General features: G+C 42.7%; 1 protein-coding gene and 1 long non-coding RNA gene across 2 annotated transcripts; one reads left to right on the top strand and one right to left on the bottom strand.

Moving 5' to 3' along the window:
* Positions 1–434: 434 nt before the first annotated feature.
* LOC144086857 (uncharacterized) lies at positions 435–26867 on the bottom strand. Its single transcript, XR_013304591.1, has 6 exons — positions 26732–26867; positions 20943–21040; positions 16341–16440; positions 11059–11100; positions 3141–3237; positions 435–539 (listed from the first exon to the last, which is right to left on the bottom strand). It is a non-coding gene; the product is annotated as an uncharacterized LOC144086857 (long non-coding RNA).
* sox21b (SRY-box transcription factor 21b) lies at positions 12323–13379 on the top strand. The gene is made up of 2 exons (XM_077617840.1): positions 12323–12468; positions 12562–13379. The coding sequence occupies exon 2, from the start codon at positions 12584–12586 to the stop codon at positions 13352–13354; it is 771 nt and encodes a 256-aa protein (XP_077473966.1). The 5' UTR covers positions 12323–12468; positions 12562–12583; the 3' UTR covers positions 13355–13379.

The following is a 26867-nucleotide window of genomic DNA, read 5'->3' as shown; positions in this document are numbered from 1 at the left end:
ATTATGTTATTGTTTCGTCCTAGTCACCTTGCATTTTCATGAATGTCAAGTCTAATTTGTGCGCATATAAGCCGTACCCTCGATTCAATCATCATTTTTTTAGCGACAAATACGGCGTATATGCGATAAAATATGGTAAAATGCCTCAAGACGATATGCGAGACAAACCCGATAAAAACTGCCATTGGGCAGCGTCTGTCTGAACCCAGAGCATTTTTAGGGAAAATCTTAAGAAAATCATTACGTGGTATTTCTGAGATACTATATGAATCGGAAGGATCGTCTGTTGGATTGCACATTATTTGGGTCAATCTCATAAGTCAGTTAATATGCCTGTCTTTGTATATGCAAAAAATCTAATTATTCTATTTGAAATAAGTCTATCTTGACGAGAACCTGAAGCTTTTTAATGACAAAAATGACAATTTTCTTACCAGAAGTTGAAGATGTTATGGCGGCCATATTGCTTCTAATGTCGAAATATCTCGATTCTTTCGATGGTTCATATGACTGCAACAGTTGTCACTTTCGAACAAGAACTAGAAAGAAAAAAAGGAAGTCACATAAGCAGTGCTGACATTGTAAACACTACAAACACATGTATCAAGGCTACTCACGGTCAGAGTACATTTAACTACGGTAAGATGGCGGCGCCCTGAGCGAGCAATGGCAGGCACAAGTGATTTTTTTTTCTTGAATTCCATTCACAGACGCCAAAATACATTTTGTTTAGCGTTCTATGTTTATCTTTTCTCTATTTTGAAATAAATGACCGTATCAGCCGCATTGTCTTGCGTTATGGCGTTTCGTGAATGTCAAGTCTAATTTATGCGCATATAAGCTGTACCCTCAATTTAGCCATCTTTTTTTTAGCTACAAATACGGTGTATATGCGAGAAAAGTGGTTTTGAGCGTTGATTTGTTGTTCTGAGGAGTTTTCTAAATCTTAGTTCGGCCTCAAATGAAAATATTTTTTCAATTTTTTTTTCGTGCTACTTAAATGAATGCAGAATCAAATCTCATTAAATATAACATTTGTTAGGTTCATCTTGTTATTTTTACTTTAATTCAACTTGTTGACGGAATTAGGCAAATCAAGTGACTAGGGTGGAAAAAAAAAAATCCAAAAAGTGGGGGTCTCCCCAGTGTACCTCGCCAGCCTCCTCCCTCCCCACGCCAAACTCTTTTGTTTTGTTGTATTTCATCCTCTCCGAACATCCCGTCCCTTTTCAGGGCCTCCTTTGTTCTTGGTGAAGGGGTCTTTTATTTGGGGAGGGAAAAAAAAAAGAAGAAAAAAAACGCTCCCATCTCAGAACTGGCGCTTTTGCCTTGATGCAGATCTTCATTAATCTAGGGGGGCCGCCGCGGGCTCTCCGGCAGCCTGACGTTTTGATGGGAATTGAATTTGATAGCGTATTGTGACTCGCGCCGAGGCCCACAATGGCCCGTCTTCCTTCCTGTGTCCGCGCACAATCGGAGAGACCCAATTAAATAATTTGCTACAACAAAGGCCAACAAAGGCGTCGAGCCGGGCCTCCGCCATTTGCATTCTACCTATTTCTGGATCATGTTAATTAATCGGAGGTCGGAACCACCGGGGGGAAATGCGCCATGCGCGTGATGACGAGCGGCGTGCTAAATCAACTCCCAACAATGGGACGATTCCACCCGAGAGTGGGAGATGATTAAGGAGGACTTTTATTTATCATTTCAACATTTGGGCAGCCACTACAGCGTCAGATTTCATTTACGATCATTTTTTTAAATCATTTCTGAAATGGTTGGAGGCTGAAAAGAAATTGAATTGAAGTCAAAGTCACCTGCTCATTAAACGACAAAGAGCAAGCAAATTGTGCCTTGTGTGACTGCTTTTGTTGACGGCGATATGTCACGTCGGGGTCTTTTTTTTTTCTTTACTCGCAAGCGTGTGGCCGATAAGCGGTGATGGGACCCATATGGGGCCGTCAGCGGACCGCTGGTGGGCTGGCCCGGCCGGTCCAGCTGCCATAATTGAAAGAAATGAGGCATGGAACTGACACATTAGCAGGGTCCCTAGAGAAACACCACACACACACACACACACACACAAATGCACAGTGTTACTATTTACACACATCCACTCTATCTGGTTGGGAGTGCAAAGACTTGCGTCTGAATGGCACACAAAGGATTATTTGAATAGTCGAGTAATCACCTATTATTTTGACTTGCTGTTATATAATAGTCTGGCCTTTACATGTTAGCTGGAAATGTGGATTAGAACGTAAAAATGCACGTGGAAAGGAAATAAGGGACTTTTTGCGTGGAACATTTTCAGTTTTTTGTTGTATAAAGTAGTTGTTTGCCAATATTTCAGTTTTAATCCATCGGGTTTCATGGAAGGCGAAAAAGAAATAAGAGCATGTATACGGTTTCTCTTTTTTAAATGTTGCTTTTAAGTAAAAAAATAAATTCCATTATTTTATAATTATGAAAATAAATATACTGGTGTTTTTTTTTTAATTCATATTAGCAATAAATAATATTTTTCCCTTTGTTTTGGGGACGAAGGATTGATTGGACGTCAATGGAACTAAAAAATAACAACTCCAAAAATTACAATTTGGCCAATTTTTATGTCAACAGCGCCAAAACCGTTATCAGCGAACGTGATCGTCAGATAGTCGCGGGTTAATCGCGGCAGCCCTAGCGTAGACTCGTCAGTCAGATCAGAAGCAGCCCCCGCTAAAGTGGGGGTGTCGGTGAAGACAAACTGCCCCCCGCGGTGAGTTAATCAGCCCTTTGCTCTGCTAGCGCTGCCGTTTATTCGCCGTTTATCCTGGCGCTCGGAGCCCCCCGGGGGGCCGGCTGTCTACGAGCCAGCACCTGCAGTTTCCCCGATGCTTGATTTAGAGCGGCGCACGCCAGATCGCGCTAGACGGCGACGAGAACTTGCGCCCCACCGCATCCCATCATGCAGCGACCGGACTAAAGCAATCCTTCCAAAGAGTAAAAATGATGTCGGCATGCATTTTCTCCCGCTTATTCGTGGCCAAAATGTCCAGCGAAAATAAAGTTGGTTGAAAAATGAACTCTACAAAAAGGATTTTAGGTTCGACGTGACTCAAATTCAAAGTTGCGAACAATTTGAATTATCTTACCTGATCGAGTTCCTTTGGATTTAAATTTGAACTGCCAGCCAGGTTGTTTAGATCGGTTGTTTGCACGCTCTGCAGCCAGAGTGCCGGCGTTCAATCCCTTGGGGTAAAATATACAATTAAAATGAAGTCCAGTTTACGCAAAATGATCAGGTTTAGAACTAGTATAGGGCCAAACTTATTATTTTTGAGCAATATGATTTTTTTTTCGCGATAAAATTGATGTATCATATAAATAGGACAAATTATATTTGAAATGTTATCGTTTTTTTTTTTTTTACCCGATGCCCCATTAAAGGTTAAGATTAAAGAGTTTTTAGTTTAGAGGATTTAATTATTTAGTGGTTTGGGCTTTAAAATGCAATGTAAATAAATGTTAAGTGTTTCCTTAGTAACTAAATGTAATCAATAAAAAAAGGTTCATTTTTAGAGCAACTCTGGTCATTATAAATGTTAATTTAGCCACAGAGTTAACAACGATATTATATTCTCACTACCACAACAACTACTATGGTTAGTTAAAAAAAAAACTCACACCAATTGACATCAAACTTGAATATATTTCAATTGTTAAGATACTTTACTGCACGTTTTGCAACCAAGTTGTTTTCAAACATTCTGTGATGTCAAGTATGTCATTACCAATCCATGAGTTTTGCATTTAGTAGCACATTTTAACATAAAAAAAGCAAACTGCTCCATTTTGACCCTGCACCTGAAGCTGAAAAGCTCCATATAAAGTCCACTTACCCTTGTAAGTGGACTTCATATGGAGCTGTTAGCATCCATTTTTTTTTTAAATATATAAAGCCATTTACTGATTTTCTTTCTCCAATGGGTTCAACTTTTTGGGGATTGGGGGTTTTTTTCCGCCCATTTACAACATCATAACCCAAGGTCCATTTCCCAATGGTGCTGCAGTTTGCCAAAAATCCATGAAAGGAGAATTTATCGTGATGGAAAACGTACAGTAAGAATAGAAAAGCGAGGCGCATAATGGGGACGCTTTTCTCTCCGAGAGCTTCCTTTCTTCCGACAACCTTCCTCTCTGAGCCATCGGAGCGGATCGCCGTTAAATGCGTCCGCGCGTCCTGAAAGAGGCTTTTAATTTGGAGTGTAGCTCAAACAAAAAGACAGACCAACTGAGGCTGCGCTGACTCAATGTTTATAACCTTGCCATTGAACAATTTAAGAATGTCGAGTAAATGAATGACGCGGGCGGGCTTTAAAGCGCAGCCTGAAAACTCATTTGCATTCATTATGGAGTTGAGTCCGCCATGCTAAAGTGATGTGCCGTTGCTTTTGTGGGATGCTTTTGAATAATCGCCACTCCAGCGTCCTCATTGTCGCTCGGGCGGGTGAGCTGGTGTTTTTTGTCTATCTCAAAAGTAGCGTGCTTTTAATGGAAGGGAGGGAGAATAGGATTGTATTATTTTTCATTGATTTACAGAGGCTTTCAGATATGCATCTCCGAGATGAATGCGCACTGGCGATGAGATGCAAAGAACATTTTTTTTTTGGGAGGAGGTGTCGAAACCGGTCCAAGCGCACCCCCCCTTGCAAAACCCCCGCCCCTATTTGCTAGCCGGTGCTCCGAGCTGACCGAGCGTCAGCTGATAAATGAGCCTTTTGAATAGATGGCAAGCTGGAGGAAAAAGAGATAATCCCGGATAATGTGGACACAGTTTTCATTTCTTGTCACCCAATTAAACCGCAATTATCCCGAGTGCAGGAGAGGAGAAAAGTGGAGAGAATGGCCAAAGAATGGAAGAGCGGGGCTCCCCGGGACCCTCTCTAGCAGACACATTAGCCCAGATTCGCTCCGTCCCGATAAAAGAGAGCCCCCTTTTCTTGCACTTGGCAGGGCGCAGTGAGAGGGAGGCCAGCTGCAACCTGGGGCTGCGCAAAAGAATGTTTGCACCGTTTAAAATGTTGAAAAAAAAAGGAAAAAGGAAAAAGGGGAGCCGTACGCACACAGGTCGTCGCCTGGCGTTTTTAGTGGGGCGCACAAAGGTTTGATCCGTGTAGATTTTGCACCGTATTATCATGCTAATGCTCAGAACGCATTGTCGGCGAGAACAAAGGTGTATATTTGGTGAAACCTTTGCCAAAGATGACTGCTCGGTGTACGAATCGGCGGAGCGGAGCACGCGGGGGTTCAAAAAGTGGCGCACAATGGTCGCGGTCGAGTTAAAAGTGCTTGCAAAGAGGGCTTAGGGCCATTCGTGGATTTTCCTCAACAGTAGGCTTAAAAGACACTGATGGAAAACAAATGGCTTGTATTCTCAAACGATTCTTTTAGATGGACTTTGGTGGATGTTTCCGTCCAATCAATGATGATGGACATTCGGGGAATGACTCTGGATTGGGTGTCTTTTGCCTGGCACTGAAGGAGTTAAACCTGTCTAATGGATGTGGCTCCTAAATGTGCGAAATAGAGGTTACAAAATTCTCTTCAACTGGAAATGGCTGCCACGGACGATTTTGAGTGCCGACGAATCAAATCAGAATTTTTACGATCAGTCTACTTATCTTCGTATGTTATGGTGACGTTTTTTTAACTGTTATATAACTCCGGATTTGACATTTTAGCTGGGAATGTGCATTTAAGTTGGAGTGTGAATTTTTTTGAAAGAATTGTAATCATAGTTGATAAATCGTTTCAAAATATTAGCGATTCTATTCGAGCCCCTTCATACTAAAAAAAATCTCTTATGAAATTATTCATTTTCTGAACTGCTTCATCCTCACTAGGGTTGCAGGGGGTGCTGGAGCCTATCCCAGCCGACTTTGGACCAGAGGCACGGGACACCCTGAATTGGTGGCCAGCCAATCGCAGGGCACGAGGAGGCAAACAACCATTCACACTCACACTCATACCTAAGGACAATTTAGCGTACAATTAGCTTAGCATGCATGAACCCGGAGTACCCGGAGAAAACCCGTGCAGGCCCGGGGACAACATGCAAACTGCACACATGTGAACCGATCTGGATTTGAACCCAGGACCCCAGAGCTGTGAGGCCGACATGCTAACCACTCAACCCGCCAGGGCGCCCCCTTATGAAATTATTATTTTTTTTCTAAGAAAATAGTAAATTTTTTAGTAAGCAATTCGTTCTTAATTAATCAGTGCAGTCCTTATACGACTTGCCATATAAGCCATTTTGTTTGGAAGGAGAATAACTGTGTTTTCATGCTTGCAAATAATTTGCAGCAAGCAGGAGACGCTTCTTCCGAGAATTGTTAGTCTGGCTGAGGTGGCCTTCCTGTGGCACAAAATCTAACAAGTGAATTAATGTCTTTTGTAATTACAGGTCCTCTTCGCAATTATCACTCTGGACAATTTATGGATCAGGCCTATTGATTTCACTTGACTCTTGACAGCATTTAATTTCAACGGAGGAGATACTTTCCTATGGGATGCAAACGGCCCTCTCGGGACTGATGGGTCATTGGGGGGGGGGGTCTTATATTTATCCCGCATCTCCCGCGAGAGTGACGCAGCACTCGTCTGGGTATCCAACCTTTGCTTGGATATTGACTTTCACCAAAGAACAACAAAAAGTACATTTTCACCCGGATAACTGCATTAATCCTCTAACGGGCGCTTTGGAGTGTGATTTTGAGCGGGCATGAGATAAACCAAATTGAGGGGGAATAAACAGATGACTTGAAATTATTAGACAAGCATCTTAACGCACGTTAAAGGCGAGACAGACGCGGGATTGCCGTGTTGCTGACGATAGCCAAGTGGGAATACTCGGGTGGCGTTTGATCGATACGTGCCCCCCCGCCGCCGCCGCCGCCCGTCGTTCTCACACTAGCTTGAGTAATGGCCCGAATGGGGCCAGCCACTGCGGACAAGTTGGAATGACTTTATCCGCGCCGACGCCGTGTTCATCAAAATAATGAAATGGCCGCCTCCCCTCCAACGTTGGCTCTCCTATCCCAAACGGGCTTATGCTGACAGGACACTTGCCCTTTCATTGATCCAAGTGTCGTTTAGAAATATGCGCCCGCCATTCATTCGCTCACACCGGGATAAACGCAAAATATTTCCATTTGTTGTGATGGCTCGCAAGCGTAGCAACGTTTGTTTGCTATTTAAAGGCGTCGTAGTACTCGAGTATTTTATTTATTTTCGGGGCCAGGAAAACTGTAATAACAAATTGATTTTGCTTTAACTCTGCCCTTGACGAAAAAATGTGTCGACAGGAGTCCAAATTTTGACTTTCAAATAGATTGACTATCAACTAGTGGTTAGCGTACCTGCCTCACAGTTCTGGGGTCGAGGGTTCAGAACCCAGGTGGGCCTTCACTGTGTGGAGTTTGCATGTTCTTCCCGGTCTTGCGTGGGTTTTCCCCGGGTACTCTGGTTTCCTCCCACATACCAAAACCATGCATGCTAGGCTAACGGGTTGAATACTCTAAATTGCCTAACCCTACCTATGATTGGTTGTCCTTTGTCTCCACGTGCTCTGCGATTGGCTGGCTACCGATTCAATATGTCCGTCGCCTGGTAATCGTAGTTAGCTGGGATGGGCTCCAGCACCCCCCGCAACAGTTGTGAGGATAAGCGGTTCAGATAATGAAAGAATGAACTATTTTCATGACCGTAAGCCTCTCGCTGCTAAATTCTAGCATCGTCAGAGTTAAATTCTTACCATATTAGATCGAGAAGAAATCTGTTCAAGGTTCAAAACCTCAAAACATTTAAACCATACATTTGTTTATTAAAGTTTACATTTCAGGGCCATTGATGGCGCTAGAAGTCTATAACTGCCAGTCTCAATAGATGCGATGTCTAGCCCGGGTCAATGGCAGCCATTGTGCTAAGAGATAAAGTCTTACATTGAGATGTTCTAGCGCAGCATTAAAACGACTTTAAACTTGATAAATTAAAGTTTCAGCAATAAAAAATGACTGACGCGGATGAATGCAAAGTAACCTCGTGGCATACAATCATAAGTGTAATTACGTTACACCGGCAAAACAAAACCAGCACTAAAGCGAGTTAACATAATTCAGCCGGCTATTGAAAATTACGTTCCGTTAATTCGACACGAGTCCGAGTCAAGGTTACATTTATGATTAAATGATCTCCTCTATTCTCCCGCGCACTGATTTAAGCTCTTCACTCTTTCTTTTAGCATGGATGAGCATTCTTGACCCCGAACCGCCAAGACGCACTGTCTCAACCCGAACTCCTCCACAGATTCGATTTTCCGTGGCCCATTCAGCGGCGTCAACGGGCGAAATTCGAGAGGTCGGAGGTGGCTAATAAGCTGCGAGCGCGATCCCTGACAACTTCCACGCGACACGTACACAAGGACGCGGGCTGACGCGGAAGCCAAAAGCGGCGCGTGACGCCGCCACGGGTTCAAGGAGATTGGATCGGGTTTTGTTTGCGCCGCCGCCTCGATTCAGCCTCCACATAAAGGGAGAGGAGAGTCTTTGTGGGGTTGCGGGAAAGGAAAAAGCCTTAGTGCATCACTTTTCTGTGATCCCCCCAGCTGAAACTGTACGTGCACTCTATCGGCGAGATGTGTGGCACAAGCAGGTCTTTTCTTCCCCGGACCCGCGTGATGAGTTCGCCAGACCTGCGGTGGTGATAAAAGCTGATAGGACGGCTCGCTATCAGGTGGCGGTGCTGGTAATTACAACTCTCTATTTAGCGCTTCACGCCGATGCCGTGGCGATAAGCCGGCTGAATATAATGAGGAAGAAAGGCCCGGCGATAATGTATCTCCTAAACGCTTCCAAATAGTCTATCGAGGGAAAATTCAAAGCCTGCGGGGAATTGATCTCCACCAAGGATACACAAGCGGTTCGACATCTAGCCGGCGGGCCTTAAAAAAAACACAAATAAATAAATAAAAAGACGGACTTTCCGCCAATATCCGATCTCCCGTTTGCTATTATTTTCTTTTTTTGGCGGAGACATTCAAGCGAGGTGAGATTACATTGAAAAGGTTGACAAGCGGCGGTTTGAAGGCGGAAAAAGGTCTTATCGAGCGCCCTAGCCGTTCTCGCTTTCAAAGTTTGTCGGCGTGAAGGAAAAAGGCCGATCAATCCTCTTTAGCGCCGCATCACAGGCACCGACAGCGCTCGGTCCTCGGGGCCATTTTTTCGCTACATCGTCGCACGGGATCATGACCACCATCCGTCGTATTTACGCTAATGTGATTAAGTTAATGCTGCGGTCTATGAGGGGATTATTTCCTCCGTTCCTCCTGATATGCGTCATATTTGGGCTGTGGTGGAGTAAATATTTTGGTGCTTCACCAAAATAATTCCCACGTAAACAAAGACGTGAAAGTCTGCCCTGGGGCGCAATAAAGACTGTATAATTAGAATGATTAAAAGAGCTGCACAACTAATTTGGCGCCCGTTGAATGCGCTCGCTCGCTCGCACAAGGCAACTATTCAAAATAGGTCACATCTGGAAACTGCGGGGAAACGTGAACTTTTATTCACGTGAATTCACGGGCGGGTGACACGTTGGCGGCGGAAGCAAAGTTGACATTGTTTTCTAATCCTGTCGTAGTTGGACCAAATGGCCTCTAATCTGCACGCCGTCATCTTTAAATAGCAAACCATTGACGCGCTTAAACTGTTTGTCATTAGCTCTTTATCAAAGACTCACTTAAGATAAGATTCTGGAGCTAATAGGATGTGCTGGTGACTAATTGACTGTCAATACCGATCAAGCCATACAGAGAGCACCTTTTGTCAGACTTGTATGGCTTTTTAGGCAGGAGGAAAAATATTTCCAATGTTCCCATTTTATTTCATCAAATGCCTGCTTTATTTATGGGACGCTTATCTCGGTCCCTCGGCTAAGTATAGAAGTGGCCTAAATGTTCTAAACAACGGCGAGCGGAAAACGTCTTTTAAATCTGATATCAAAATTGGGGCGGAAATTAAACGCAAAGATGAATTCAGAAAACGCAAAAAAAAAAATCATATCCATTTTAAAAAGCGGCGAGCATTTTTTTTTTTACACATCTGATTTTGCGGTCGATTAAAGCTTTGCTTCCAAACAGCACAAGATTAAATATGATAATACAATAAAAAGCCATACAATGAAGGAATCAGTAATGTTTACCACGTCACCTCCCTTAGTAGTGCTAGCAAAATAAAGTTATTTCTCATTGGCATGATTGCACCTACTGGGGCAGCTCCATTTTAGAGTGATGAATACCGCACTATTTTTTTAAGGGGTGGGGGGGGTATTTTTAAAGAGTGACAGGAGAGTTAAATGTGTGTGATCTTTCCCCAAAGGCTTCTTGTTGCTGCCGTCTCCTTCCATTTCTTTGCATGCTGTTTTCTTCTTTTCTAAAAAAGCCCCCCCCCCCCCCCCCCCCCGAACCCCCCCAAGTCTCATTCAAACCTTATCGGGCTCCGTGTGCTCTGAGGTGGTGCCGTCTCAGATGCAGGAGCCATGCCGGTATAATTCTCCCCGCGCTCACTAACTCATCTTGAATTATTGAAGTGTTATTTCCGGCCTGACAACAAGGGCTTGGAAGGATGGAAGACTGCAGGTCCGTCTTTGTTATTTATTATTGTCAATTTTACCTCGAAATTTCTCCGATTCAGCTGCCAAGTGTGTGAAAAGTAAAAATATCGAGTCATTTTGTAAAAGATTAATGTTGGACGTGGCCTCAAAAAATTAAAGAGGGGTGTAAAATTAAGATTTTTGAATTGGACGATTCTGTGGGATACTAGTTATAATAAAAGAGATAAATAAATGGTATATTTTTAGTGAGTATTAGAATGTGGGGTGAAGAAACAACTGATAAGCAATTTTTATCATTCATTAAATGTTTTTTTTTACCTGTTTGTGTTGTGATTTTAGAGGAAATGGAGCAAATCATTGTGGGAATTGTGTGTGTGTGTGTGTGTTTTTTTTACTCACCTGCACTTTTTCCGACATGGCGATCGTCTTCTACAGGACAAGCTGTTGAGAGAAAATACATATCATGAATGGAAAAGAATAGCTTTCATGATCTAATTTGGATTAAATTACGTAGACGGATCCGCCTACAAACACGTGCATTTGTTATAATGACGTATTCCGATAATAAATGTAATATTCTACTCCTAACACCTATGAATTTCATTAGCACATTTATGTAAATGCTCCACCTGCAGCCATAACTGGTCTTTTATATTGTTCAAGCTTTCTGCTTGTCCTTTATTATTTCTCTTATTGTTGCAGATCCAAAACAATGGTGAGCAGAGAAGGTACAGTATAAGGAGAACAAACCACTCCAAACAACAATTTACTCTGCGAGTCCAAGCTGATAAGTGGAATAATTGCAAAGTTGTGAATCGACTGGCTGCCCTTGGGAGGGTCTTTTGAAGTGAAAAGAGGGGAAAATGGGCTCGGGTGGGGTGGAGGGGGGGCGCTGGTGGTAAGAGGAAAGTAATTAATTTCACCGGGCGCGATTAGAAACACTTGAGACCTCCTCAGCGGCTCAATATTGTCGCCAAATATGCCCGTATTAAACCTTTATGGGGCACTCATTTAGCTTTATGGCTGCCATCGACAGCGGTGGACGTCCAGTTTGCTTTGGCTGGGAGGGTTGGATAGCCATCGTTTACAAACCAGTGAAAATGGGAGGTCTTACTGGGACCAAATAGCCAGTCTTGCCAATTTGAATGAATTGGATGTGTATTGCTGGCAATGGCATGCAATAAGATAAATTGAATTTAGAGTGCTGATAGGGGTCATAAGCAGAGTATATTTCTATTTTTTGTACTCATTTTGATTTATTAATATTGTGCCGAATTATAATTGTATGCCTCATTAAAGAATATATACAAGTTATACTGTATAGGAATAAAAATGCATCGTTAAAATTTAAACCTGGACCAGAAAATTGAGACAATGTTGACCCAAAATGTGCATTCCACAACTGTGAACGCGAGTGTTTATGGGGTTTAGTTTTTCTTTTTAACTACAAAGAGAGTTGAGAACAAAATGTCGAGTGTAATTGCTTCTAATGCTCATTAGTCTAAATTGAAAGGAATACAGTGGTGGCAACACTATACACATATTTATCATCTCTTTTCAATATTGGAAGATGGATATGTAGAGAGGGGGGCGGGGCCGGAGTGCGCATGCGCTAGGGGGCACTTTCACTACCTGCCACACATGCAGTATTTCACACGGGGCCACGGAGACTTGTCATCCACTTGCGTGCGCGCTGCCGCTGACGGTGGACGACGCGGCGAGGATGAATAGGAGAAGAGCGCACTTTTAAGGACTTGTCTATTTCTTTTTTTCCATCATCACCGTCGGGATGAAGAATTAAAGTGGCAAGTAAGTATAGACGGCGACTCGTGACGCGCCCGTTGGAGCGAGCGAGCGAGCGCGTTTGTTGACGCGCGTTCGTTTATTCTTTCTTCCGCACAGAACGAGCGAACGAACGCCAAGTATGTCGAAACCGATGGATCACGTCAAACGCCCGATGAACGCCTTCATGGTGTGGTCCCGAGCTCAACGACGGAAGATGGCTCAGGAGAACCCTAAAATGCACAACTCGGAGATCAGCAAGCGCCTGGGCGCAGAGTGGAAACTTCTGAGCGAGTCCGAGAAGCGGCCCTTCATCGACGAGGCCAAGCGGCTGCGGGCCATGCACATGAAGGAGCACCCCGACTACAAGTACCGGCCCCGGAGGAAGCCCAAAACGCTGATGAAGAAGGACAAATTTTCCTTCCCGGTGCCCTACAACCTCGGGGAGCACGAGGCGCTCAAAGTCGGCGGCGGACTCTCCGTCGGGACTCTGTCCGAGAGCATCCTCGGCAACCCGGACAAAGCGGCGGCGGCGGCCGCGGCCGCGGCGGCTCGGGTCTTCTTCAACCCGGCCATGTCCACGAACCCTTACTCCTTTTTCGACCTGGGCTCCAAGATGAGCGATCTCTCGCCGCACTCCTTCCCTTACGGCTCTCCGCTGGGCTACCCCCCGAGCGCCGCAGCGGCCGCCGCCGCCGCCGCCGCGGGGGCCTTCGCCGGGAGCGGCGGTGCCGGCGGGACGCACACGCACACCCACTCGCACCCTTCCCCGGGGAACCCCGGCTACGTGATCCCGTGCAACTGCACGGCGTGGCCCTCCAGCGGGCTGCAACCGCCGCTCGCGTACATCTTGCTCCCCGGGATGGGGAAGCCTCAGCTCGAACCCTACCCAGCTTACGCGGCAGCGTTATGATCACCGCAAAAAATGCCGCAAAAATTGCCGCAAACGTCACGCTGACTTGTGCATGCGCCAACTTCCACGTGTGCATACATGACGGTAAACGGATGAACGAACGAACGCCTTTATTTAAGGTTTGGGCCAAACTTTTGCCAACGACCCACCCACCACTAGCACCTGTTGGAACGGGGACTCCACCGAGGATTGTCGCATCTTCAGGACGACAATGACAAAAAAAATGTACAAAAAAAACGGTTTATTTAGTGGTTGAAGGGAGCCGGGCAAACATCTCACTAGCGTTATGTGTACATTTAGAGCAGGGGTGGGGAATTAATTTCACAATTCTGGGAGGAAAAAAATAAAACCCACAAAATCTACCGATTGTGAAATCCCTCGCTGGAATTGACAGCGATAGACGTCCGATCCATTTGAACTGGGAGAGCGGACAGCAATCATCTCCCGCCAGTTCGAAAGGATTCGACATCGACCACCGTGAGTGGCAGATAAGTGTTAAACATTTCATTATTATTATTTTTATTTGTTGTTGTTTTTACTCCAATTCTCTGGCGCCCGGCCGGGCCAAACATGGCCCCCGGGCCTGGTGTTCCCCACCACCCCGATTTAGAGTTTTTAAACCCTTTTTCTAGATGTCTGTATTTATTGTTTTAGTGGAATCTATGGTGAGCAAATAAAAGGACAAGACTGTATTTGGAAATGAGAGGTTTTAAGACCATGTATTTATTTACCATAACATTGAAAATTTTAAATCACCACTTCTAAACATCCACCCATATTTTTTTTAATCTATATTTAAAAAAAAACTCTACTGGAATTTGTTTTTTTCTTTTTTTCCTGTGCTTGTCACCTGTTGAAAAAGGGACTACGATAATAATCCTGATCGCAAATTGCATTTAAAAACGAATTGGATCTAATTGCATGCACCCATAATCTGAATTAAATGGGACATGCGCGGATAAACGTGTTGTCAACTGTTTTTGTGTGACTGTGGACCCCCGCCTCCCCCCTCCCAGATTCCGATTAATTCATAAGGATCGCGGTTATGCAAAACTAATTTGGACAGTCCAGGGATAATTATCTCCGTCACGGTTAATTAAACCTTTTGTGTGTTTACGACACTCGTGGAACTTCCTTTTTTTTTGGTAGGTGGGTTTTGGAAGGGGGTGCCAGGGTTGCCCACCACCCAGAACTATCCACCCACGCAAAGTGTGTGTTTAGAAACAAAACAAAATATTTTTTTCTTATTTGGCTGCTACTGACATCCAATCCATTTTTGACAAAAAGTGAACAATCGCTGCCAGCCCTCCCAGTCAAAAACAGATTGGACATCCATTTTCGTCAAGGGTTGAAGTGATTAAAATACATTAGTTACGTTTTTTTAATGATTTATTTCTGCGTCTAGCCTTTTTCTATTTTTTTTCTTATTTGGCTGCTACTGACATCCAATCCATTTTTGACAAAAAGTGAACAATCCCTGCCAACCCTCCCAGTCAAAAACAGATTGGACATCCATATTCGTCAAGGGTTGACGTGATTAAAATACATTAGTAACGTTTTTTTAATGATTTATTTCTGCGTCTAGCCTTTTTCAAAAAAAAAAAAATCTTATTTGGCTGCTACTGACATCCAATCCATTTTTGACAAAAAGTGAACAATCGCTGCCGACCCTCACAGTCAAAAACAGATTGGACATCCATCTTCGTCAAGGGTTGAAGTGATTAAAATACATTAGTTTTAATGTTTTAATTTTGATGATTTATTTCCGCGTCTAGCCTTTTTCTGAAATGTTATCTTGCAAGAAAGAGGAAACGTGAAAGCCCCTTTTTTCCCCTCTACTACTGTGGGAGCGTTTAGACGGTCGAGGAGGTTTTGTTTGCGCACAAAACGCGGGTTGGGAGGTTTTTGTGCGAGCGCTGTTTGTTGAAGTGCAGCTCGGAGAAAAGCGGGCGCTCTGGCTCATTGTGATGAAAGCAATCAGTGGTATTTGGAAAACTGTTAGCATTGTGCACTTCTTCTGTGTCCATTGTGCGGCATTTCTTTTCACAAGGTTTTTTTTTTTTTGGAACCCCCCCGCCTCCCTCCCTCACTCTCTCTCTCAAGCGATCCAGCTGGACGGAGTGAATAGCGGTGCAATGTGTACACGCTTTGTCCCCGCCAGCCCTTCAAGTAGCCCACGCTGAATGGAGTGAGTTGACACTGCATGACAGTGAAACAACATAATAAAAAATACATGAGCGCGTGAATAGGAGCGGCCGCATAAATAAATAAAATGGGTGGCCAAAAGTAGAGAAACGGAGTGAAAGAAGATGCCGGGGCCCAAACAAAAAGATATTTAACGGCAGATTAGCATGAGAATGCCATCGAGCCAAGCAGAACAATTGATGAATGGGTTTAGCGGCCAAGAAAGAAATGGACTAAATGCCTTTTGAATGGACGGCCCTGTGTTTTCGCTGTCCGCGATTGGGCCCCGATGGTGAAAGGTGGAGGAGAGAGAAAGAGAGAGAGAGAGAGAGAGAGAGATGCCACTGTGGGAGGAGAAAAGGGCCTCGATGTTAAGGCTTTGCAACCTTGGATGGAAGCGACGTCTTTACGTGGAGGTGAAAAGATGGTTTGTATGTGTGAAATTGCACGGTATACCTATTCACGGGAATTGTATACGACACGGGGCTAAAAATGCCTGCGTAAAAATCGGCTTCTATTTCGCAGGGAGTGAAACGTCGAAATTTAGAAGTATTTAGTGCAATATCAGAGCAAGGTTAAAAAAAACACGAGCATTTTTTTTTTTACAATGCTACGAGTTAAATGTTGTCAAACGAGTTTAGTTAAAGTGGTCTATTATTTTGAGTGGGAATATTTTACCCTATCACCATGAATGTAATGTCAATAAAGTCTTTTCCAAAAAGAGAATGAAAAGATTGGTGTGGGAAAAGACCGAGTTCAGCTCCAAATTTCCTCTCAATTGAATAAAACGGAATTGACTAACCTCCTTTGCTCCGCCTTCACGCACGACTGGGTTGCATTGTCATGGCCATCTTGATGTCCTTCATGTCTCCCAAAAGGCTCCCTCTGATGAAGGGCTTGATCTTGGCATAGAAGGATTAAAAAAAAAGATATCAGCAAACAGCCAGGTCAAGGCAGTTGCTTGATCTAGCACAGTGTTTTTTTTTGTCAAAGCAGAAAGTGTTACATGCTCATTGTATGGTGTTCACATGTTGTCATGGTGAAGAAGCAACAAGTTATTCCACCGCAATTTAAACCTATTTTGTCCCAGTGAACTGGTAAAAGCACTTCATTGGTGTTGGGACACAAAAGTCCTACTTCTTTTCAAAATAGACAATTGCAAAATCTGCACTGGTAATCCTCACTAGTGTTGGGGAGGAAACTAGCTCAGGTAAACAAACGCAATCGATCACAAGTCAAGAAAAGAACACAATTGCACAATCGTTCACACGTCATACGATTTAAATTCGTATATCAATCCATAATCAGATGAAATTAGGAGGTGATATAAGGCAGTGCGGGTAAAATAATTTTGAAATCAACTAGGTAATAGCTCAAAAATTAGTTGTGAAAAAAATTAGACGTTATAATATAGAAGTGCATGCAGTCATGATCTGACAATTTACCACAGCAAAATAGCATGTTGATTCGAAGTCGTAGTTTTACAAGAATAAACTATTCACAAATGAAGTTGTGGAATTTTAAAAGAGCTATGGGTCATTAATACAGTAAAAAAAAATTGCCATTCAGTGCACGGTAAATCGGAGAATAATAAAATAGTGAAATGATGAGAAAAAAATAACAAAAACAATGAGTCTTGAACTAGAATTTGAAACTGAATGTTAGAACAATAAGATTCCATTTTTCATGAACGGAGAAGAAAGACACTTAAAAAAAACTAGTTGGACTGCAGGAGTAATTCAATTTTTTTAAAGCACAATTTGATAACATCCTCAATTTTAGAGTTCCTTTTTTTTCTGGAATTCATTTTTTAACGTGATCCACTAACTTGTGAATCACATTGGAGAAAAGGGCACAAAAAATGTGACATCTCTTTTACTTGCCTTTAGAAGGACTCCTTTACGGTGATCATTTTTTTCTTATTTTGGTTTTTAAAAAAAAGCTTGAATACAAATCCATCTCTTGCACAGGAGATCATGCAAGCCCGTGTGTGAACGTCCCTGGCTGGCGTTAAGGTACCAAACATTGTCGGAACTCAAGTACTTGCGCTAAAATGAGTCAATCTAACCATCTCAAGTCCTTTTTTTTTTAAGAATAGTTGCAATGAGCATATTTTCTTTTCTTACACGGCATCAAGGCTGAATTGAATAGAAACACATTCAGTCAAGTCACTCAAGATGAACGAGTGTTCATTTTTGTATATGTTGGATATTTCAATTTAATGAATGCCAAAGCACTGCACTTCATATTTGTTGTAATTTAATGGAAAAAAATTGGCATTATTTATAAGCAGTCATCCTTGGTCTGCAAGTAATGAAATTTATCTTTCAGTGCCATTGACGGCAAATCCAGGATGGCAGCGATCATATAACGCGACAAATCCATAAATAATCACCTATCAAATAAATTGTTCAACATTAATGAATGGCTTTGGCGCTGGATTAATTGTTTAGAATGATGCAAATTAAATTTAACTTTATTATTAGTAGTGAAGGCGAGTGGTTAGCACGCCGGGCTCACAGTTCTGGGGCCGAGGGTTCAATCCCAGGTAGGTACCTCACGGGCTTGCGTGGGTTTTCTCCGGGTACTACGGTTTCCTCCCACATACCAAAAACATGCATGCTAGGCTAGCTGTTCAATCACTCTAAATTGCATAATCCTAGCTATGATTGGTTGTCCTTATTGTTATCTCCTAGTGCCCTGCGATTGGCTGGATTGGCTCCAGCATCCCCCGCAACCCTGGTGAGGATAAGTGCTTCTGAAAATGAATTAATGTATATATTATATTATTAGTCTTTTTTAGTGGTCTTCTTTAATAATTATCATTTTAAAGTGCCAAAATATCCCATCTAACTATGGCAAGGTAATGGGGTACACTCATTAAAAAAATAAGGGTAGCGTCCATAAGATTTGAGTTTTAACGTCACATACTGATTATTTTTGTAATTAATCAAAATTAAATCTTTGCACAATCTACAAGGCAAAACAACGATAGCGTTACATTGCACCATAAAAATCCAGTGTCGCCTAACTAGTAAAATAACATATAAAAATAAACAAAAAAAAGATTAATAGACTCATCCGCAAAATTATGGTTTACGGCAGGCAGTCTGGCACGTAACAAGTTAAAAGATTCCACGCCCTCGATACGCGAAAAATGCTTAAAAATGTGTTTTGAGTGCGATACAAAAGTTCTCATGTCTGAATTTAAAAGAAAAAGCTCCTATTCCGATACCCCGATAAGAGTGGATGTCGGAGGCTTCTATGCCTGTAAGACATTTGTAGAAGTGAGATTAGTCAAATGAACATCCATATGTATCAGCAGTTCAAGCGTGTTGACCTAAGATGGAAGCACAATGGCTTCCCCATCCCTAATTCGCCCCAGGGCCGCCCCACCAGCACGTGGATTATCACCTGACTTCAATAGCTTCGGATGGATCGTTTGACTATTTTTTTTTCTCCCCTCCCCTCCTCCAGCATGAATAAAACATCAATTTGATCTCTTTGAGGATATTTCTTCTATTTGTTTGTGCACGCTCACCTGCCTTGTGCCCGCGTGCGTGCACGTGCGCGGGCGCGGCGAGCGTCACGAAGCTCAAAGAGTGCGATCGCCGACTTCTTGCAGCTCATTTTAGGCAAATCAAAGTGTGAAAAGTCTCTCCCGCAGCAATATCTCCATCATCGGCGCAGGTCAAGAATGTTTATGAAGGCTGCGTGTCGTATTAACTGTAATCTCCACGCTGTGAACTGCTGTATTTCGGACTTTTCTGTGCTCCCGGGAGGGAAGGAGGGGTAAAAAAAAATAGAGAGCGAATTATCTGCCGATGCACCTTTTCCGCCACAGCCTGATGTGGCAAATCGGAGCCGACTGCGGGTACATGTCGCTGTGCCCAAGGTCACAGGTAGAAATGAGAAATTCGGCGTACTTTTCAGGACGCCCTCCCCCTCTATAAACATGGCGCACGGTCTCTGAAGTCTGGCTCTGCCTTGAAGAAGTTTGTTTAAAAGTAGCGCTTTACAATAAGTGGACCGACTTCCGAAAAAGGGAGATGGCGCCGGATATTGGGGAGGCAGGTGCAATTCCAGGACTCCCAGTAAGGAGGGATTGCACTTGTATTGCAGTCAGTGGTAGCAAATGAATCAAGTAAGGCAAGATTTTGTACAGAAAAATTCCAATACATCAATAACGGCTGGCTCTAGAGGTGACTGTGTAGTTCCCTTCAAAAAGAGTGCTAATTTAATAACCAAAACACCTTCTCTCCCTCATACCTGGGATTCAATAGCAATTAAAATACATCTCTGAACCTCTTGGCCAATCATCTTAAAGCCTGGCTATTAGACCAACAAAATTGTGATCGCAAAGGTGTCTAGAACTGTGCTACATGTATCTAAAAAAATTCCAACACATCAATAACGGCTGGCTCTAGAGGTGACTGTGTAGTTCCCTTCAAAAAGAGTGCTAAATTAGCTAAAACACCTTCTCTCTTCATACCTGGAACTCAATAGCAATTAACATACGTCTCTGAACCTCTTGGCCAATCATCTTAAAGCCTGGCTGTTAGACGAACAAAATTGTGATCGCAAAGCTGTCTAAAACTGTGCTACGTGTGTGTGGGTGTGTGTACGTTATCGTTTCTCTTCAAACTACACAAATATGGAAATTAGTGTAATTAATGTGTTCGTTAACATGAATCTAAATATGTTCATTGATATGTGCGGTCCCTTAAATAAATCAAATCAAATGCATAGAACAAAAAAAATACAAAACAAGAACATATATAATAAGAAAAGTGCAATTAAAAGCTAATAAGTGTTTTTGAGACTGACTTCACAGCGCCCACTGCTGTTGAAAGCAGCTAACTCCAGTAATGACTTCCAAATTGCTATTCAGCCAGTGTCTGGAGGATTATTAAAAGAGAGAGCGAACCCTTTTAATTAACAGTAGACTCTAAATGCAAAAAAACTTCAAGAGGAAAATGTCCACGGTGAGAGGTTCAATGGAATATTTTGACAAGAATTCATGAAAAGACTGTATAGCTTCTTGATAGCCACTCAAATAATTAAGTTAATAAACCAAAAAAAGGGAGAGTGAGAGAGAAAGAGAGAGAGAGAGAGCAAGCGGATTATTCCGCAAATCCATCAATAAATTAGGATAATGTCATGCGAGAAGCCCCCAAAAAAAATTCTTTAAACTGACATGACATTTTTTTGTTCCATTTCCAAATGACCGCTGGCAGAGATTGCTGGCTTTGGTATTAATTCTCAGGTTTTCAAGGAGGAGGGGGTGTACCAATATATATATATATTTATCATGAGTAGAAATAATGAAGTTGAAGAGCCGATGGCCTGAGGAACAGTGGCAAAGAATTCTATCTTTCTTTAACACAAGCTAAAAGATAAGTACCTGTCAGTTGGCGTACTTCTCCGCGACATGTGCCTATCAAAGCGGGAGATTATTTTGCCCATTAAGGCAAGAAGATCTGGGGGGCTCCAAGACTGCACCTTTAATGACAAGACATCATCGGGTAAGTGAGTGAGTGAGGGAGGGAGTGAGAGAGTGAGGGAGTGAGTCCTTCATGCCAGCGGTTGTATAGGCTCGCTCCTCAAAGAACAACTATTGCCAACATTCATTCACAGAGATTATTTATTTGCTTTTAACAGGATTACAGGAGTGCGGCGGGCGCATTGTAATATCGCACTTTAGCAGTCAAATGCTCGCAGACTTGTTGTAATTAACAGACTCGACGCTTGCCAAATGATATCTCGGTTCGAGCTTGGATCATCTTTGAAGGGGCCGTTCTTGCCTCTTGGGTCACGGAAGGCTGGCAGAACGCAATTTTGATTTCAATGTGCAGGAGTAGCAAGTGTAAAATGCTAAATATACTATACTAACTATTCAAGGAGATTCTATTAAGCAGCTGGATTTTTAAAGATATTTTTGGGAGAATATTTGCATTGTTTTTGGATGTACAATGCTTTAAAATTCCGTACAACCACAACATAAAACATTTAGTGGAATGCATTGAAATAATTAGATATTTAGGAAAACAAACTGTCAATGTTTGGCGTCTACCAATCTCGGGATGATACGATATTGTTTGACGAATCTTTAGCTGGTTCAAATCCGGCTTGAAGGACCAATAAAACGTCAGGTTCGCCATTAGACATTCCCTGAAGCGCAAGGGTGTCAAACTTGGATTCGCGGGCCGCATTAACGTGCCACTTGTGGGCCGGACAATTTTAAGTATAATATTTATTATTATTATTATTATTTTTTGTATCAAAAGCCCTAAATATTCAGTTTATTTTTAGCTCTTAGTAAGGGAAATCGTCTTTTAATCATTTGTTTTTCATTTCAAAAGGAAACTAAAAAAAAAATTCAATTATGTTCACTATTAAAGTGGAAAAAAATATTTATCTCTAGCTTTTACAAAATGCTTTTTGAACTCAAAAAATGCAATTATTGATTTAAAAGGGGGAAAAAAATCAGGAAATACAATACATACCTATAATTTTCATTTATATTTGATCCTAAAACAGAAAATTATTTACTTTCTCGGGCCGCACAAATTGGTGCGGTGGGCCAAATTTGGCCCCCGGGCCGCCACTTTGACACCTGTGCAAAAGCGCGTACAAATAGAAAAGACTTCTGGAATTTTCACTTGCAAGGACAGAGAGCCCTGATAATCACCAAAACAATATTTCACGGTGAAATGTTCCTCAAATCTAAAAGCCTTTGAGCATCATCTAAAAACACGCCTCATAAAATGCACCTTGAGTACGACAATTCGGCTAGCATGACTTCATACTTTGATTGGGAACTAATGCGAATTGTCCTCAGAACCAATCTATTATGTATGGTCCGAACAGACATCATAAAACAAGATATTTTCCTTATCTTCTATTGCCTCAATGTCGTCTTTTGTGGACTGTTTGACAAAATGAGGTTACGATGAGGTCCTCTCTGTCAAATCCGCATGACTACATCGAAGACGCTTTTGATTTAGCCTCCGCTTTGTACGAGCAGACGAGTGTGACAAATAAAAAAACACAACGTTTGAGGACTGCTATCAAAGCATAATCGAGATGGCGACATTTTTAGCAGGTTAACTAGGGCATATTTGGGTAAAATGGGGCAAGTGGAAGTGAATAAATTGCCTCGATTTCCAGAACGACGGCAGCCATACGGGAGACGCAAATGGACTTGAACGTGAAAAGGCAAACAGGCGTCAATAACAAGGCGGAAAGGTGTAAAAATACATATAGCGAACACACAGCGAAAAAAAGATTTATGTATGTAGGGCGCTAAAAAAGACACACAGCCGACATCTGCTGCTGTCAGGCTCATTTTCCTGTTGCATCATTCACCGTGGCGCTGCGTGGTGAGGCCAAATAAGGTAGAGGGCTCCATTTCGCGCGTCTGGCACGCCATGATCTCTTGTCACGCGCGCAGATGTTAGAATTGTTGGATGTTGGTAAACAAGCAGAAAATATTCCTCCTCTTAATTTGACGCTCAACACATTCTGACAGCTAATTCCATTCAGATCACGTGTCATCTTTTCAAGTCGAGTTATTCCGTGAGCAAGACCTTAATTAAACCTTTGCCGGGCGTTCTTTTTTGCTACTACCGGGAGGGCTACCGACCAGCAAGATATCCCCTGCCAGGCCTTCCAGTTCAAATGGTTTGCACGTCTCGCGTCGTCAATGGCCTTCCCAGCGAGGGCTCCCAGTTTGAATGAATTGGACAGCCATTATTGTCAATAGATTAAGTATTAGGAAACTGAAGTGATCCGAATATAGTGGAGATAGTCACTTTTAACGTTAGCTTTCTGCGGTAGATAAGCGCTAATTTTCCACGTGTCAAAGTGGCGGCCCGGGGGCCAAATCTGGCCCGCCGCATCATTTTGTGTAGCCCGGGAAAGTAAATGATGAGTGCCGACTTTCTGTTTTAGGATCAAATTAAAATGAAGAGTATAGATGTATATTACATTTCCTGATTTTCCCCCTTTTAAATCAATAATTGTCATTTTTTAATCCATTTTTTCTGTGTTTTTAGTTCAAAAATCATTTGGTAAAATCTAAAAATATATTTAAAAAAAAGCCAAAATAAACATTGTTTTGGATCTATAAAAAACGGAATATTCAGGGCTTTTAATCCAGTTCATTTATTAAAAAAAAATCTAAATATTCTATCTAAAATGGTCCGGCCCACATGAAATCGAGTTGACGTTAACGCGGCCCGCGAACCAACCCGAGTCTGACACCCTTGCTTTAGGCAATATCCTTGTACATCGAGATATTTCTTGTTTTGTCACCCTAAAATAAGTCAATAAGAGTTTGAATATCGCTGTTTCACCCACTTTCGTTATTCTGAAAATGACATCATCGGGCTCAATTTTCCGATCTGGATCGGGGACGTCTCTGAACAACAGACACTTGCCCTGCAAAAAGCTACTAATAAGTCACCCGGTTCTGACCTTTTGTCACCTTTGAGCCGCACGCCCTGCAGATAACTTTTATTTTTTTTAAAGAGTGGCGTGCAAATGTGGCGAGCGCAACGTCGGAGCTGGCGGCGCTTTTAACCAAGTAACACCAACACTTGGAATAGATCCTGAGACAAAGCTCATTGTGGTTCCTAAATTGCTGAACGGCTCCGGGGCTGACATTCAAAACACGCAACGGGCAAACAAAAAACACATTAAACGCAGGCGAGGCGAGCAGGTGGCTCTGAGCGAAACCTGAAATTCGAGTTCCTGGCGACGGCGTCTGACCCAAATTTCCCGGCCCCTTCTTCTCCGTAACGTGCTCGCGCAAGCCCGGGGCCCCCGGGGGTGCCGTATCCCTTACACGGGGATTGCCGGTGCATTTCCATGCCAGCGTGCTTAATGAGAGCTCAACGGCGGCAAAGCGCCTTGAATATAAAGCTTCTTGTAAAAATAATGAGCGAGCGATTGATCCGTACTCAAACAAGCCGGTTTGCCGAGCTAATACCAAAGGCAGATTACGGCGGCCCCTGCCAAAAGTGCCCTGGTGTGCGACGCCTTTCGCTCGCAGGGTCCCCAAATTTGTCATCACATTAGCACATGGTCAAGGAGTACATCCCCACGCTAATCTGCTTTGCTGCACAATTAGCCGTCGCCAAGAAGGGCTGCAGACTGACAGTGGGAGGGAATCAAATCACCGAGTTTTACAAGAGATTGATGGATTATTTACATTCCCGGGTTATTTCCTTTGGCCCTCACCTACTAAATCCCTCCCATTGGACTCTTTGCTCCGCTTTTAGCTTGCATTGATAAGGCCCTTACAAAAGAGGTTTTAGGGAATCAGAGGGAGGGGGCACGATGGCGTTTTTTGCCGACGGAGGACAGGCAACTTTTTTTTAAAATTTCCTGAATAAAATATTAGATCATTTCATTTCAAACTATTCCTCGAAAGAGAGAACAAAATAGCAGGAGGGCTGAAGAAAAGCGTTTTTTTCCCGTTTTTTTTTGTACAAGAGAGAATAAAAAGAATTGAGCGGCGCTTCTCGCGAGGGGGAAAAAAAGAAGAAGAAGAAAAAAAAACATTGATGACACCCAGTTCCATTCTTCCAGTCTCCCCTTTTCTGTGCTCTTCGCCTCGCAGCGCGGTGGGCTAAGCTGGGAGCTGTAATGTCATTAAATTGCAAATGCTTTTTTTTCTCCTTTTTTTTCATTTCCGACACACACTGTTTACTTATCTGGCAAAAACATATGTTGGAAGGAATCCGTTAAATTCTGCCCATTGCCTTGGGTGAAAGTGCAATAGAAACGGGCCCACTGAGCTCCTTCTGTCGTCTCCTTTTAGCACTTGGCCTTATCTACAAGGCTGCTTAGCAGCAAACTGGCGAGTTCAATGAAAAATGAAGATACAGAGCAAGATTGGGGAAGAACAGTGAGGGGAGAAATGCTTGGAGAGAGGGTCATCCCATTCCTCTCCATCTGCATAAATGACTATTTTTAAGGCATCTCGGGCGCCTGTATATTTTTCTCACTCTGCCACACATTTAATTTCACGCCCCGTGTTCTGAATATGCTTAAATGCATATCTCTGATGCACCTTTAAGCCAGAGGAAAGAGGATGGGGCGGTGGGTGGGGTGGTGGGTTTTCGGGGGGGGGGGGTCGGCGCGGTAGCGGTAGCGGCGCCGCACGGCAGCGGTGGCGGTGAGGATACGAAAGCAAAATTAAAGATAAAATGGTGTGATTTGCACTACAAGTCTATTACTTTATGGCATTTACATATAGTTTACCTCTGCAATTCCCAGATTTTTCACCCCCAAACACACACCACGCCACTTTCCTATCAGTATAGTTGGGCTTGTATAAATATGTATTAATCTTTGTTAAGAGGAGGGCGGGTAGAAAGTTTCAAGGGTGCACTTTCTTGCCTCAACTTCTTCCTGTTGGCGTCGCGAGGCTGTCAGCGGACCCGCTGGGAGTGTTCGCCCCCAACAAAGAGCCGTCAGGTTGCGATGGGAGCCCTTGACGCCCCCCACGGCGAACCCTTCCACTAGGGCGCTATGCATCATCTCGGTGTGTCCAGGACAAAAAGAGGTCGGGTTCCCACTTACTTCCCTGAGCCCGAAATAGTCACTTCCAAATTTAAGATTGACAGGTAAAATTGAGTTTTTTTTTTATGTTAATTATTTATTTTTCTCTTTGGACAATTCCAAAAGTAGAGATTTGTTTTCTTTTTAAAATGTATTTAATTTTAGATAGGCACTTAAAAAATATCTAAACATTCATTGTTTTTCTGTGTCACTTATCCTCACATGGGTTGCAGGGGGTGTTGGAGCTTGGGGCATTGGTGGCCAGCCAATCGCAGAATACGTAACCAAATAAATCCAATATGTTTTCCTTTTAAATTTAAAAATATAGTTTTTAAAAATTGTTGTTTGATTTTTTTTAAAAATAGGAATCAAAATTAAAACCATTAAAATATTTAGAAAAATATTTTCCTGTTATTATTTTAATTAAAAATATTATTAAACAAACAATAAATGAAAAAGGGAGAATATTTACAATAGAGGTTCAAAGAAGATTAATGACAAATTTTATGTTTAAAAAAGCCAACTCTATTAATGGTTTTGGATGCACATTGCATTTTTAAAAATAAAATCAATCTAAAATTTGCCATTTTACTAAAGAACATGAAGTCAATGTACATGATTTACCTTTGTGGGCCACTTGAACCAACGTGCCGGCCTAGATTCGGCCCCCCTGCCGTGAGTTGGACACCTACGAGACAAGAGAAACAGCCTTATAGTGAAAACAGGTTTGAACTCCTGTAACATAAGTATGCAATACAGA

This window comes from Stigmatopora argus, chromosome 13 (genome assembly GCF_051989625.1).
Source record: "Stigmatopora argus isolate UIUO_Sarg chromosome 13, RoL_Sarg_1.0, whole genome shotgun sequence".
In the NCBI taxonomy this organism is placed as follows: domain Eukaryota; kingdom Metazoa; phylum Chordata; class Actinopteri; order Syngnathiformes; family Syngnathidae; genus Stigmatopora; species Stigmatopora argus.
This window is presented reverse-complemented; position numbering and strand designations above follow the sequence as displayed.